The 13262-nt window shown below is 42.4% G+C and overlaps 1 protein-coding gene across 3 annotated transcripts in view; it reads right to left on the bottom strand.

Moving 5' to 3' along the window:
• The window catches only part of PDE4D (phosphodiesterase 4D), a 606101-nt gene that overhangs the window by 534852 nt on the left and 57987 nt on the right, over nt 1–13262 (bottom strand). For all 3 annotated transcript variants that reach the window (XM_028749380.2, XM_077936364.1, XM_077936354.1), the window contains exon 2: nt 2255–2364. In XM_028749380.2, coding sequence (XP_028605213.2) covers nt 2255–2296 — 42 coding nt within the window. In that variant the 5' untranslated portion in view covers nt 2297–2364. The remainder of the gene's footprint in view (nt 1–2254; nt 2365–13262) is intronic.

Below are 13262 nucleotides of genomic sequence, written 5' to 3'. Positions count from 1 at the left end.
AGAATTCTCTAGTGATTAAAAACAACAACCCATTGCTAAGTTTGCCTTTTACCTTTGGAGATTAGTCTCACAGAAATGGGAAATATAATATGCACAGTACATGAACTTTGGAACTCAGGACTTCTGTTCTTCCTTTTCCTGCTCTACCCTTAGTTTTTCAAGCCCAACAATACCTAAGGAGTTACACCCACCTCTCTGTCTCAAGGCAACATCCAAGATCAAATGGAACATTTTCATACATGGTGTTCAGAAGCAGTTGAGCTTCTGTCTTGCTATTTACATTAAAGTGCCAGGGAAAGAGAAAGGGCAAAGTGATTTATAAGGAAAATGAGCATTTTGGCCAATGCAGGGTTTACATAGGCATGACAAATTGATCGCCGTTCTTGCTTCAGAGCAGAACTACGTGTTATAAGAAGCATGAGTTTGTTGCCAAAAAAGAGCAGTCCCCTCCCTTGCGGAGTTCTCTTCCTTGATAACATGCTGTAGAAAATTGCCCCACAGCCTGGTGTTTTCATACCAACGTTCGCCAACCCAGTGATCTCCAGTTACTTACGACCACAACTCACACCAACCCCAGCCAGCACAAAAACATCTAGAGGGCATCAGGTTGGCTGGGATTTGAAGCCATGGGTTGCACCCACTGCAACTTCTACTCAAAGTAGACCTACTGAAATGAATGAACCTAAGTTACTTGTGTCCATTAATTTCAATGAGTCTACTCTGAGTAAGATCAGCATTGGCTGCAACCCCATATCAATACCAGGCACTACATTTTTCTCTCTCTTTAAAAGAAAATATACCAGGTACATTTTCAAACACTCTCTTCTAAGTGAACGGCATGGTAGCATTTTTGCATAATTCTGCAGAGCTACAGAGAGTAGAAGCAAAGCTCTAAAGCACCTTTCATGGTTGCCTTTATATGAAAAGAACACAAGCAAAAGAACAGGGAAGCCAGAACCAATGGCTTCACTTTGGTTTTGATGTGCATAACCCTGGCAATTTGAGAGTCAGAACACACACCTGCAGAGATCTCTTATACAGAGAATAATGCCTGCACAGTGACATTGTGAGGCCCATGAAATCAGAGAAGGGCTACAGATGAAGCTGAAATCCTAGAATTGCGGCAACACCTTTGAGTCAATAAAGAACATGACTGCGAAGGTGGTTTTTTTTATTATTATTTAAACAAAATCATTTTCTCCTCTCGTCAGAGTAATAATCCTGACCTTGATCTCCCATAATTAGCTAAAGGCATTCATTTACTTTACATTTCAAGGTCCTGCTCTCACAGCAAAATAATTGTTATAACAGTGACATTTGAAATGGAATGGAAACCCCATGCATGCAGATTAAGTGTTTGGGATTCTCTGGCTGTCTGGGGTCTAAGGATGTGGATAATACCTTCTGCAGTATCTCAAAAGTGTAATGAAATATTTTGCCATATGGTAAGATGTTGAACCATGTGTGGCCCGTTAAAATAATACAAACATCAAGGATGGCAGGATTGGTAGTCCATAATATCCGGAAGGCACCATATTGGGTACCACTGTAGAAGGTGTTTGTATCTATGCTTCTTGCCTATGAATGTGCTGATAAACTTTTTTATTGCCTCTATAAACTATATTCTTGCTGCAGGCATTCTGCACACATGTTTCAGTATAGACCAACAAAAAATCCCAAGGAATTAACAGGATAATCCTACCCATGGATGATTGAGAAGTAAGTCAAACTGAGCTCATTGGGATATACTCCCAAGTAAGTGAGTTTAAGATTTCAGCCTAAGTGCCATAGGAAGAATTCAACAACATGCTAAGGTTATTGTTCCATCAGGGCAAGCGCTTTGGCTGGCCAGGTGGAACAATCCCCATCCTTCTCCCCTTGCTGCATGCTGTTCCAGGGGTCCTTCCAAGCCCAAGCCCAAGCCCAATGTCAGGGGACGTGGTGGGGGGAGAAGGGGGGGAAGCCACATTGTGCAAGTGGAAGTCCTTGCTCGGAGCTTCCACTGACAGGACTCATTAGTTGAATCCCACTCTATAAATCAATAGGAGGGTTCCCCCCCCCCAAATTATTTTCTGTACAGGAAAAAAAGAAATGGAGATACGCAAAACAGTGAAAGAGAAGAAACAACCAAAAGAAATAATTTTCGTTTGATTTGTAGACATCCTGTTGATGACAGCGTTTTCACAAGTTCTTTCAAACCACAATCAGATGAATTGGTAATTCATAAAGAAGAGATTATTACAGAACCACTTACACTTTTACTCCTGACATATAAAGTATTTGAGTTCTTGCTCATGTTGCTGCACTTGCTGATCCTGAATGGGCTTTATCTGTAGATGTTCCGTCTCCTGCCCATTCAAAGTCCTGCGGACAGAAGAGAAATATTCTGTTGTTATTTCACACAACCCAAAATGATGCTGTGCTCTCTTAGAACACAAAAGCAATGGTGGAGCAACAATCCATAGGTCCTTCGGAATGCAAGGATCTTCACACACAGCCAACAGACACATGCTAAATAAACATCGTTTGTGCTTTCAACATTGATAAGTGTAGATACGTCACTAAAAAATCTAGACAATATTCTTTATCCTAGATTTGTTTGGACAATGTCACATTCCCCTCTCTCTGTAGTTCACTCCCAACTACAGTTGTGGGCTTATTTTTGATCTAATGCAGTATGTGAAAAGACTTCACAATATTCCATAATTTTGTAGATAACCAATTGTCTCATAGATACATAGAGCTACCATATCTTGCTCTCTTATATCACATTACTTTATATGCTTGTGGCATATTATTGCCCTCTATTGTATATTTTGTATTTATATGCTGTTCACCACTTGGTGGGTGGGGAATTTGGATTGAACAGTGGTACAGAAATGAAGAAATTGTCAACAGCAGCTGATGCCCATTAGAACTGGTGGGGCAGTGACAGGAGCAAGCCAGCACTAAATCACACAAGCAAAGTGGAGTTGACTCTTTATTAACAAAACAGGATCTGCACAGGAGTCTCAGGCCTAATGAGCAGAACAACTCAGGTGTTGCCCCCAAGAAGCAGTTGCCAAGAATAAAGGTCCCCGTCTCCCTACAGCCAGCTAAGTCTCCTCCCTTGCAGGTTCCTTGCCCCCAAGCAATTGGAGACTGTGCCTGCGTGTCTATCTTTGCTCCTCCCACTTCATGCCTCTTCTGGTTCTGGGAGATGAGGGGGAAAGGAGTTTGTTGCAGCAGGAGGGGTAGTCAACCCTGCCTCTTCACAAGTCTGATTCATCTGTGTCTCTTAGCCTCTCTCCTGTCCTGCCTTGGCTTCTCCCTCTGATTCTGGACTTCTCTCTGCCACAGACTCTCCCAGCTCACTAAGTCCTGTTACCCCTTCCACTTCCGACACCTCCTCTTCCCAGTCTTCTCCCTCTGACCACTCATCATTGTCCCACCACCAATCCCTGGGCTCTGAGCCTTCTTCCCTTGGTAGTTCCTCAACTGGTTCCTCCCACCATTCCTCTGCATCCAACCAGTCCATGACAGGCAAAAGACAGGGATCCCAACAGCTGTTGGAGCCAGAGCCAATGGCAGGCAGAGCCAACTAATTGTAGTCTTGTCCCCATCCTCCTTCTTACTGAGTTTTACAAGGGCAACACTGAGACTAAGGAGAAGGAAGCTGACAGGCAGGGCATCACCTGGACTGGATTCAAGTAAGAAGGCAGGCAGGTGGGGGTCTGGCTGAGGACAGACTGAGTTTGGTGGGGCACTGTCCTAATGAACCAGCCTCCAATGGAAATTATACATCCTGCATTTCTTTAAATATACACTGTAGGAGAGGGGAACAACCTGCTCCTCTACCATGCAGATGGGGTCAATGCATGTAAATGCATGGCCCAGCATCTTCACACAAGACCTGATGCACCGTGGAATTGCCAGGATTACCTGGACATGTTCACAGGTATATGAATATGATGCATCCTTCTTTTAAAAATAAAAAAACCTGGGATGAATTCATGGATATCTGTAGACTATGAAAGCTGCACAAAACCAGATAGCCAGTGGCGTAGCGTGGGGGGTGCAGGGGGGGCCGACCGCACCGGGCGCAACATCTGGGGTTAGGGCAAATCCACAGGTTAGGGGGCGCAAATCCACGGGTTAGGGGGCGCAAATCCATGGGTTAGGGGGCGCAAATTACTAGCCTTGCCCCGGGTGCTGACAACCCACGCTACGCCACTGCAGATAGCCAACTATTCCCCCTTCAAAAGCAAAGTGAATGCATTCTGGTTGGCTCAGTTTAACCTATGAGCAGTCCAGTGAGTCTGGGCCAAAGGCACACTGAAGACAAACATCTCAATTATTTTAAAAGGTACACAGCAATCAAGAATGGCAGATTATTTGTGCATTGCTGAATAATTCACCCACATCTTATGCCTGCCATTTAAGGTTAGATGCTGGATGTCGTTTCACATTGTTAATCTTAAAGCACAGCTCTTCTGCAGCAACTGGCATGGAGAGAACCACTTGCTCCAAATTGCTCGACATGCGTTGCCTGAGTCATCCATTGACTAGTGTTGGGTTTGGCAGGATCTGATATATGCTTTCTTTAAATCTCAGCTGGAAATGCCATTTACAGGCATTTGATTTCTCTAGCACATCAGGAACAAGCTGCAAGGGGTGGAGAAGATCATAGCGTTCTACACACCAATAAAAATTACAAGTGAAAAAGTCTTGGTCATACGCAACATACAGTTAGCGAGTTATTAAAGGAAGAAATGGATCTGCCTCACTCGAACGCCATTGCAGATTCTAGCAATGATGAGGGCTCACTCATATTGTTATTACAGGCCATTAATAGCCGGCAGCAGGAACTAACATCCAAATCCAGCTCTGAATTATGTAAAGTAAAAAGTGAGCAGGGCTACAAGCAAACTGCTTAGTCAATAAAACCAGATTTATTTGTTGTAAACAGAAGAGAAAGTCTGAAAGGTGCTCCAATTCCGCATGTCACATTCGAGTGCACTTTGAGTCGTCTCAAATCTAAAAGCAAAAGCAGGAGGAAAGAAAACATCCTGGCCTTGTTTGCCGGGATATATTTCCTACCCCCCACCCCCCTAATGAAGTGCATCACTAGAAAATATGCTATTCTAGGCAGGTTCTTCAAAGTGTTTGCTCCAGAGAAATCTCCTGCTTTATATTCTTGTCACAGTCCGATGATAGTCAAGGTCAAATTGCTAATCCAAGCTGAGGGACTATAAAGGCAACACCATTTCTATGCCAAAGTTGTCGTATAGTTTATGTTATTGAAAATAAACGGCAAACCTTATGCATTTAAATTATGCCTCTCTCCATAGGGAAAGGGAGTTCATGATCTTTAAAAAACACACACACAGTGTCGCAACAATTGCAAACGGTCATGACGGAAACCAGCTGTTTGCATGCTTCAGAAACTAAGCATGAAATTGGTTGCTTATTATAGAAAGGGAGACCAGACTGAAGACAGATTAAGCGAGGTGGGGGTGCTTTTATCATCTTCCTTTAGGGTAAAGTTTGTTTGACAACTGAATGGCACACACACACACAAAATAATGGGTTTTCATTCTTTGTACAAATGTTACTGAAGGCTTCTGGGGGAGGGGGGCCAAAAGGCCACATGTTAGCACGGCAGTGCATATTGATTGCACAGGAGATATAATTCCGTTTCAACATGTGTTTTACAGTCTCCGAGTTGCGTGGCTAATCTTCTTATTTTATTAGAGCTAAAATAAAACAGATTGTAACTTAGAAAATACATACTATTACAATTGAATGGCAGTAATACGTAGTTCGAAGCAGAGGGGGTGTGGAACGTGCTACAATTTTTGCGGACCGGTTTTGTGTTGTGCTGACTGAAAATCTCTCTAGGCTCTTTTGGATACTTGGATAGTTGAATAAACTCATTTAATGACCAGTAGTAGGTTGTTGTTGTTTTTTACAAAAATGTTGCTGTCTAGAAATAGAAATGCAAGTCACACCTACATGGCCGGTTGTACAAAACACGAATCTAGCTAACAAAAGAGAGTCAGGCTAAATCAAGAATTTTGCTCTGGGACCTCAGGTGCAAAAACATATTGAGCAGCCCTTGACTGAAGCTACCCTGTACATCTGTGCTTTGGGTCCAATGAGCTCCCTAGCTGTCAGGTTCAAATGTGCCTCCCCATTTGCCAAGGCTCCCTTATATTTCATTATTCAGAAGCCAGATGTAAATAGGATTGCAACAAGGTTTACAGGCTGTTTCAGCAAAACCCTAAGGTTAATGAGTGCCACTTGTTTACTTGAACAGTTTCCCACATTTTGACTCAGCTTGCAACAGCCACATAAATACAAGTTTCATTAAAAACCACACAGCATTCCTGCTTGCTTTTAGCATTAACTGATAAGATGCTTATCTGCCAATTCCTTATCGGCTGCTATCTTCAAGATCCGTCATTAGAAAAACAAACCTCATTCTTGGTTTTATGGTTTAATGCTAATCCCCTTTTTTGTTCAGAGGCCTGGGACTCTTTAGGAATGAGAACTTGGAAAGCATAGGATGCTTATTAGGTAGCAGGTTTATTTTAGAGCTCCTCCCTTGCTTACAGTGATATTTAGGCGGGTGTTCTTCCTGCCAGAATTCCCTTACACCCATCTGCCTAGTTGTAAGTTCTGGGAGAAGTTCTGGAATCAGGTCTGGATCAGGTCTTAGCACTAATCAGGTCTTAGCACAGAATGTTCTGGAATCTGGTCTGGATCAAGGAATGGAACTGCCCTAAATACTACATTCTGCCCAAGTGCCTTAACATCATGAGAGACGTCCACTGTACAAATTGCAAAAAGTAAGCACACAACACACTGAAGAAGAAGAAGAAGAAGAGTTTGGATTTGATATCCCGCCTTTCACTCCCCTTTCACTCCCCTTCAGGAGTCTCAAAGCGGCTAACAATCTCCTTTCCCTTCCTCCCCCACAACAAACACTCTGTGAGGTGAGTGGGGCTGAGAGACTTCAAAGAAATGTGACTGGCCCAAGGTCACCCAGCAGCTGCAAGTGGAGGAGTGGAGACGCGAACCCGGTTCCCCAGATTAGCAGACTACCGCTCTTAACCACTACACCACACTGGCTCTCACAGCAGCTGCATGTGGAGGAGCGGAGACGCGAACCGGGTTCCCCGAACCGGGTTCCCCAGATTACGAGTCTACTGCTCTTAACCACTACACCACACTGGCTCTCTGGAAGCCAGTTTCACGTTATTGATGCTAACTTGCTGGCATACAAAGTGTTTAGTCACAAGAGAGAAAAAGCTGGAATTTTAGGCAAATAATAATGTATATAATTCAAAGATAATTAAATATATGAGGAGCTGGTGTAATATAGCTGCTAAGACTCTGAGCGATGAATCAGCAAGTCTCTGCTTCAAATTTCACCACTGTGATTGACTCGTTTTGCAGCCTTAAGCAAACTCCTCTCTCTTTTAGCCTTAGTAATATGAGAGTAATAATATTGACTTAACTTTGTAAGATGATATTATTATTATTATTATTATTATTATTATTATTATTATTATTTGTACACTGCCCATCTGACTGGGTTGCCCCGGCCTCACAACAATTAGATAATGTATGTGAAGCATACATACTTGAAAGTGCTAGACAAATGTTGACCGTTACACAAAATGGGACGACAGCATTCAGAACAGACAGCATCCAGTATATTGCATAAGCATAGGTTAGAAAGCAGTGATTTAATGTTTTCAGCAAAAGATGTTGTGGTCAGGTTAGAGTGAAGTTTCAAATATCATATAAGGAACTACTGCCCTCCTTGCTAAATGTATTGCTTCTTTGGGTGGTATTTAACTAAAATTTACTCAGAGTAGACCCAATGAAATTAGGTCCCTAAATGTCAATAGGTCTCCATTGAGTAAAACGTAGTTCAATACTACCCTATGTGTTTAGAGTGCCTAATGTATATTTTCTCCCTTTAAAAAATGAAATGAATGTTTCTATTATGATTCGAAAAGGTACCATCATGCTGTATATTGTAAATAAAGAATGCTTGCACTTCTTATTCCTTATATTTTCATCCTGCCTGCCCCCACAGACTTCGAAAAGGCAGCACACATAGGACCGACCTCCCTATTCCAGCCACACAAAAAACCTTCAGGGTAGGTTGATCAGAGAGATAGGTGGAATCTACATACACATATAAAAAACATTGTGGAAATCCTTTTTTAAAAATCATTTTGAAAAATACATTGAATTTGGCATAGCTCACTCTCACCATCTGGTGTCACATTTGCATATTGCAATTTACAACACATTTAAAACATTTATTTGTAGCTGTATAGCTGGGTCCATAATAATCCAGGATCTCCTCAGTATATATGCCACTGCACCCTCTACACCACGCTGGGTCACATTTTAGCGGCAATCCTACATGTTGTAGAAGACATGTTGTAGAATCCAGGACATATAAAACAAAAGAACAGAAAATGACCCCTTAAGCAAGCATCATCAAAGCTAAAAACCACAACAAAACACACCTCTTTGTAGTTTTCTGGTTCAGAATGGCCCCACGTGTGCTTAATCAGTGTGTTAAAAAGTGAAGATGCTGCTGTCTAGTCTGATTGTTCAGCATCGGTGTCTGTCTTGATTTCTTTAATTATACACTGAAAAGTTTCAGATGCAGTGGCCATTGCGAAAGTGACTGGGGGAGCCTGCTTTTCGGTCCTTGTTTTGATGACTTCATTAGGTTAGCCTGATAAACTTCTTAAACACTGCTTTCAAAAAACGAACAGAAAAGAACAAAGACTCAGGTGCCGTACAGCAGATTAAAATATACAAAAAAATTAAAAGATAATAACCTAAAACAATATTAAACATATCATAACTACACCACCTTCGCAGACAAAACATCGGGGATAATCAACTAAAAAAAGACATAAAAACACCATCCTATTCCATGTATGTCATGGACAATTTTGTGTCTTTGTGTCAATACCATGAACAAGACAGCTTGCTTTGTATTCAATTAGATTTTCTTTCCCAACTTATCCAGTTAGAAAAATCGTATGAGAGAGAGAAAGAGAAAGAACACAAATACTTTTTATTTTACATCCCTCTGTACAGTTTGACCATGGACTAATGTGATCCCCATAAATCAGTTTTGGCTTGTTTTGATAAAGCATATGGCAAATTGACATGAAAGCACCACTTGATATATGAAAGGCTTCTGTAAAACTTAGAAAGCCCTGGATTAGACTGCGATCTTTCATAGAAGTGTCATTTCCCACCTGTTACTGGGAATAGAAACCCACTGTGGGCTGGTCCATTTGGAATAATGGACCACTGCCCCACCAACTCATTCTGCCCTCGCCTGCCTGCCTGCCTCCTTCCTTACAACCATTCCCAGGGCTGCTGTGCCTATCAGCTTCCTCCTCCGACTCAACGCTGCCCTTGCAAAGCTCAGCACCGAGGAGGTTGAGGACAAATCCAGAATTTGTTGGCTCTGCCTATCATTGGCTCTGACTCCACCTGAGGTTTTCCTCCCTGCCTTTTGCCCTACCACCAATCTCACTGGGGACCAGCCTCTACGGCAGTTGTCACTAACCTCATAAAGGACCCATAAACCCAACCAACATCACTGTATAGGGCTTGCGGCACATCACAGGATTGGACTGTAGATATCCCTGCATAGATATCTATCTGAAGAAGTGTGCATACACACAAAAGCTTATGCCAAGAACAAGCTTCTTGTTGTTGTTGTTGTTTAGTTGTTTAATCGTGTCCAACTCTTCCTGACCCCATGAACCAGAGCATGCCAGGCACTCCTGTCTTCCACTGCTTCCTGCAGTTTGGTCAAACTCATGCTTGGAACTTCGAGAACACTGTCCAACCATCTCGTCCTCTGTCATCCCCTTCTCCTTGTGACCTCCATCTTTCCCAGCATAAGGGTCTTTTCCAGGGAGTCTTCTCTTCTCATGAGGTAGCCAAAGTATTGGAGCCTCAGCTTCAGGATCTGTCCTTCCAATGAGCACTCAGGGCTGATTTCCTTAAGAATGGATAGGTTTGATCTTCTTGCAGTCCATGGGACTCTCAAGAGTCTCCTCCAGCACGACAACCTTAGTTAGTCTCTAAGGTGCTACTGGATATTTATATCGACTGCATCAGACCAACAGGCTACCTACCTGAATCTAGAACCTGCATAGATGTGTTTGCCAGCATTTGAATATGTTGCCAGTGTCCGGCAGTTCATCCGGAGGTTAGCAAATTGCATTACTAACAAGAAAACAGCCCACTTAAATGAAATGGGGGGCAGAAAGGAAAACAGACAGGAAGCCCAAGCATGCTGCTTGTGTTGAATACCAATACCGCATTTACATATTTTTATTACAGATTACCCCTATTCTGCAGTAGCAGTTTGGCAAAATTAGCAAGAAATTTAATTTCATGCTGTTTTACTGCACATATTATTGGAATCTAGAGAGCTGGTAATGAGAAGCATCTTCTCGCTGGGGCTGCTGGTATGAGCATTGAGGTAATGATGTTTTTAAAGGGTGGAGGGCGGGGAGAGAAGACTGTAAAAATATTCTCCTGAAAGGCATTTATGGTTTCTTTCTCTCAGATCTTTTAAGGAGAAGAAAGGAAGGAAGGAAGACTTATTTTGGTCCCAACGTTGAACGCACTTTAATAAGTCAGATAGACAAGTAGAGAGATTGTTGCATTCTCACTGAAAGTAGGGTGTAATGCAAAAGGCAATTACAAGAAAAGAGAATGTTCATACATGGACTTTTAGGCCTGTTGCAGTGAAAGATGAACAGCTCTATGTCTCGATAGTTTTAATGGAAGAGAATTAAATATATGATTACTTTAAAAAACAACAACCCTGAAATGACTAGGCATGATGGGGTAGCCATCCTGTTAGGCACCAAAGGTCTCAGACCAGGGGATCTGGTAGATACCTTGCATGTCCTGCTCTCTATGCGACCAGAACAGCTCTAAAAGGAGGTATATTTAATTTGTTTATTTTTATTTGTGTTTAGTTTATTTATTTGGTGGTATATGGTAGATCCGTAGATCCACCTTTTCTCCAAGGTGTTCCAGGCTGACCCTCTAAGAAAACAGGTCTTTCCTGCTCTACAGCACCACCCACATTATGGTCAGAGAGGGCCAGCAGCTGAGCCAGACAATATGAACTGGAGGACAATATATTACGTATATTATGCTACTGTTGCTTCAGAGTTGGTTCTTCCACCTGAGCATCCTGCTACATGCAGTAGCTGCCCAAGAGAGTCCTGTGCGTTCCTTTCCTCTGGAAAGCGGCCTTTTGGAACTATCCATCTCGCCTGAACTATGCACCAACTTCTGGCCCTTCTGGCCTTCCTTTGCTGCTCTGCATTCTGGCTACTGCTTCATGCCTTCCCCTTCAATGCACCCAGTTGATCACTTGCACAGGCCAGACTGTGCAGAGGGCATCCTGACACAATCACTTGTGCGGCCCATTCAAATATAAAGTGGGTCTATTCTTTTACATGAAAATGAACATTACATGGACGGGGGAGCAAACGGCCTTCTTTAAGCCGTCTTCTTTCAACATGGCTGGAATACCAGAAGTGAGCCTGGTTGGAAGGGAATTGCTTAGCACCATCCATTGTTACATTCTTTTATCATCATTAAATGATATCAGTTACTGCAGTGAAGCTCTTCTGAAACTTTCTGAGTGGTGCATTTTCATCTGCTCATCCACTGTGCCTTAGGACCAAACAAGATGAGGCGCTATTCATACGCTGACTTTGCAACTGTGTAAATCTGATTCATCAATTGGTTGTATTTCTAAGCTGCTCTCCATTCAAACGAATTCCAAAGCAGCTTACAAACAATAAATGACAATAGCGTAATAGCACATCAAATCATCAGTAAAACAACTGCAATCTATAAAACACTCCTAACAAAAGATAAGCTAAACATTACAGCAAAAGCCATATTATATGATTATCAAATCAAAACAGCATTTATAATCCATAAAACAACATTAACAAAATAGCGACTAAAAAAGCACTGTTAAGTTCATACATATGTTCTCCACGCACCCCGACTCAAAAACTTCCATTCTATTCATTAAAATACAGCTGCACCGTCTGGGGACCTTGGTGAAAACAGTTGGGCCCTTGGGTCTACCACCAGTGACAAGGTGGATGTTGACGCTGGGTCGCCCAACCTGTCCTCATTGCCCTTGATAACCAGGAGATCCATTCCCACTCACAGAAGTCTGTCGTTTTAAAAGTGCAGGTTCATGGGCACAGTTCAGAATTGCAACACTGGCATGGCAGGATAGGGGGGAATTTGACCCTCCTCCATTTCTGTGGTCTTAGTCTAGTTTGTGTCTCACACATCTTCAATTTGCATTAGGGGTGAAGCTCCCATTCACTCCAGTGGGTGCTTTGTTTCCAATGCAGCACCAGGTGCAGAAGACTTGGTCTGAACTGGGATTGCACTGGGGCGCAAGGAGCTTAATCTCCTCTATTCTGATGCGAGCGTCTGTTCCAGAATGGACTTCACACACACACACACACACACACACACACACACACACTTGCCAAAAGCCATTCACACAATTGCTAATTGCATGACCGGTTCATGTGCAGCTTGGCACTTAGTAATACAGCTGGCAGATAAGAGAGCCACGTGAAAATGCAAACACACGTACAGCCGTACCGGAATTGGCTTACTGGCCCCCAACATTCTTCAGTTTCAATTTCAATTGCCAGCATCACATAATGAAGAAAATCATCCCTCCTGACACAGCTTGTAGCTCAAGCCATTGCTTCAGGAGCTTCTCTTCCATACTAATTGGGAAGCAATTGACAGCAAACATAATTAGTTCCCTCCTCCTAAAAAAGGGAAAGGAAACAAGCCCTCATACACAATGCAGAATTAAGAGGTATTTTGCACTTTATTATTTATTTGCTTACTTAAAGTGCTTATAAACCATTTAATACCTTTTTAAAAACAAAATTCTGAGCTGCATACAACAGAATAGTTAACGGATACCCGAAATAATGCTGCAGAAACATGTGAGCCAAGTTCGGATGACCTCGTTCCTCATTCCAGAGCTCATTCTTCTGCAGCAGATTTCATTGCTTCCCTTGCAAAGTTCCATGAAAATTATAGAGGTTGTTGAGATCTATTTTGGAAAACTGCTTTTGCAATGGATCTGCTTTATTGTCCAGACCCGGAGGCTTTCTGGTAGCAACAACTCATTTCTCTGCATAAAA

Source organism: Podarcis muralis, chromosome 11 (assembly GCF_964188315.1).
Source record: "Podarcis muralis chromosome 11, rPodMur119.hap1.1, whole genome shotgun sequence".
In the NCBI taxonomy this organism is placed as follows: Eukaryota; Metazoa; Chordata; class Lepidosauria; order Squamata; family Lacertidae; genus Podarcis; species Podarcis muralis.
The sequence above is the reverse complement of the archived record's forward strand: the minus strand, read 5'-3'. Positions and strand labels throughout refer to the sequence as shown.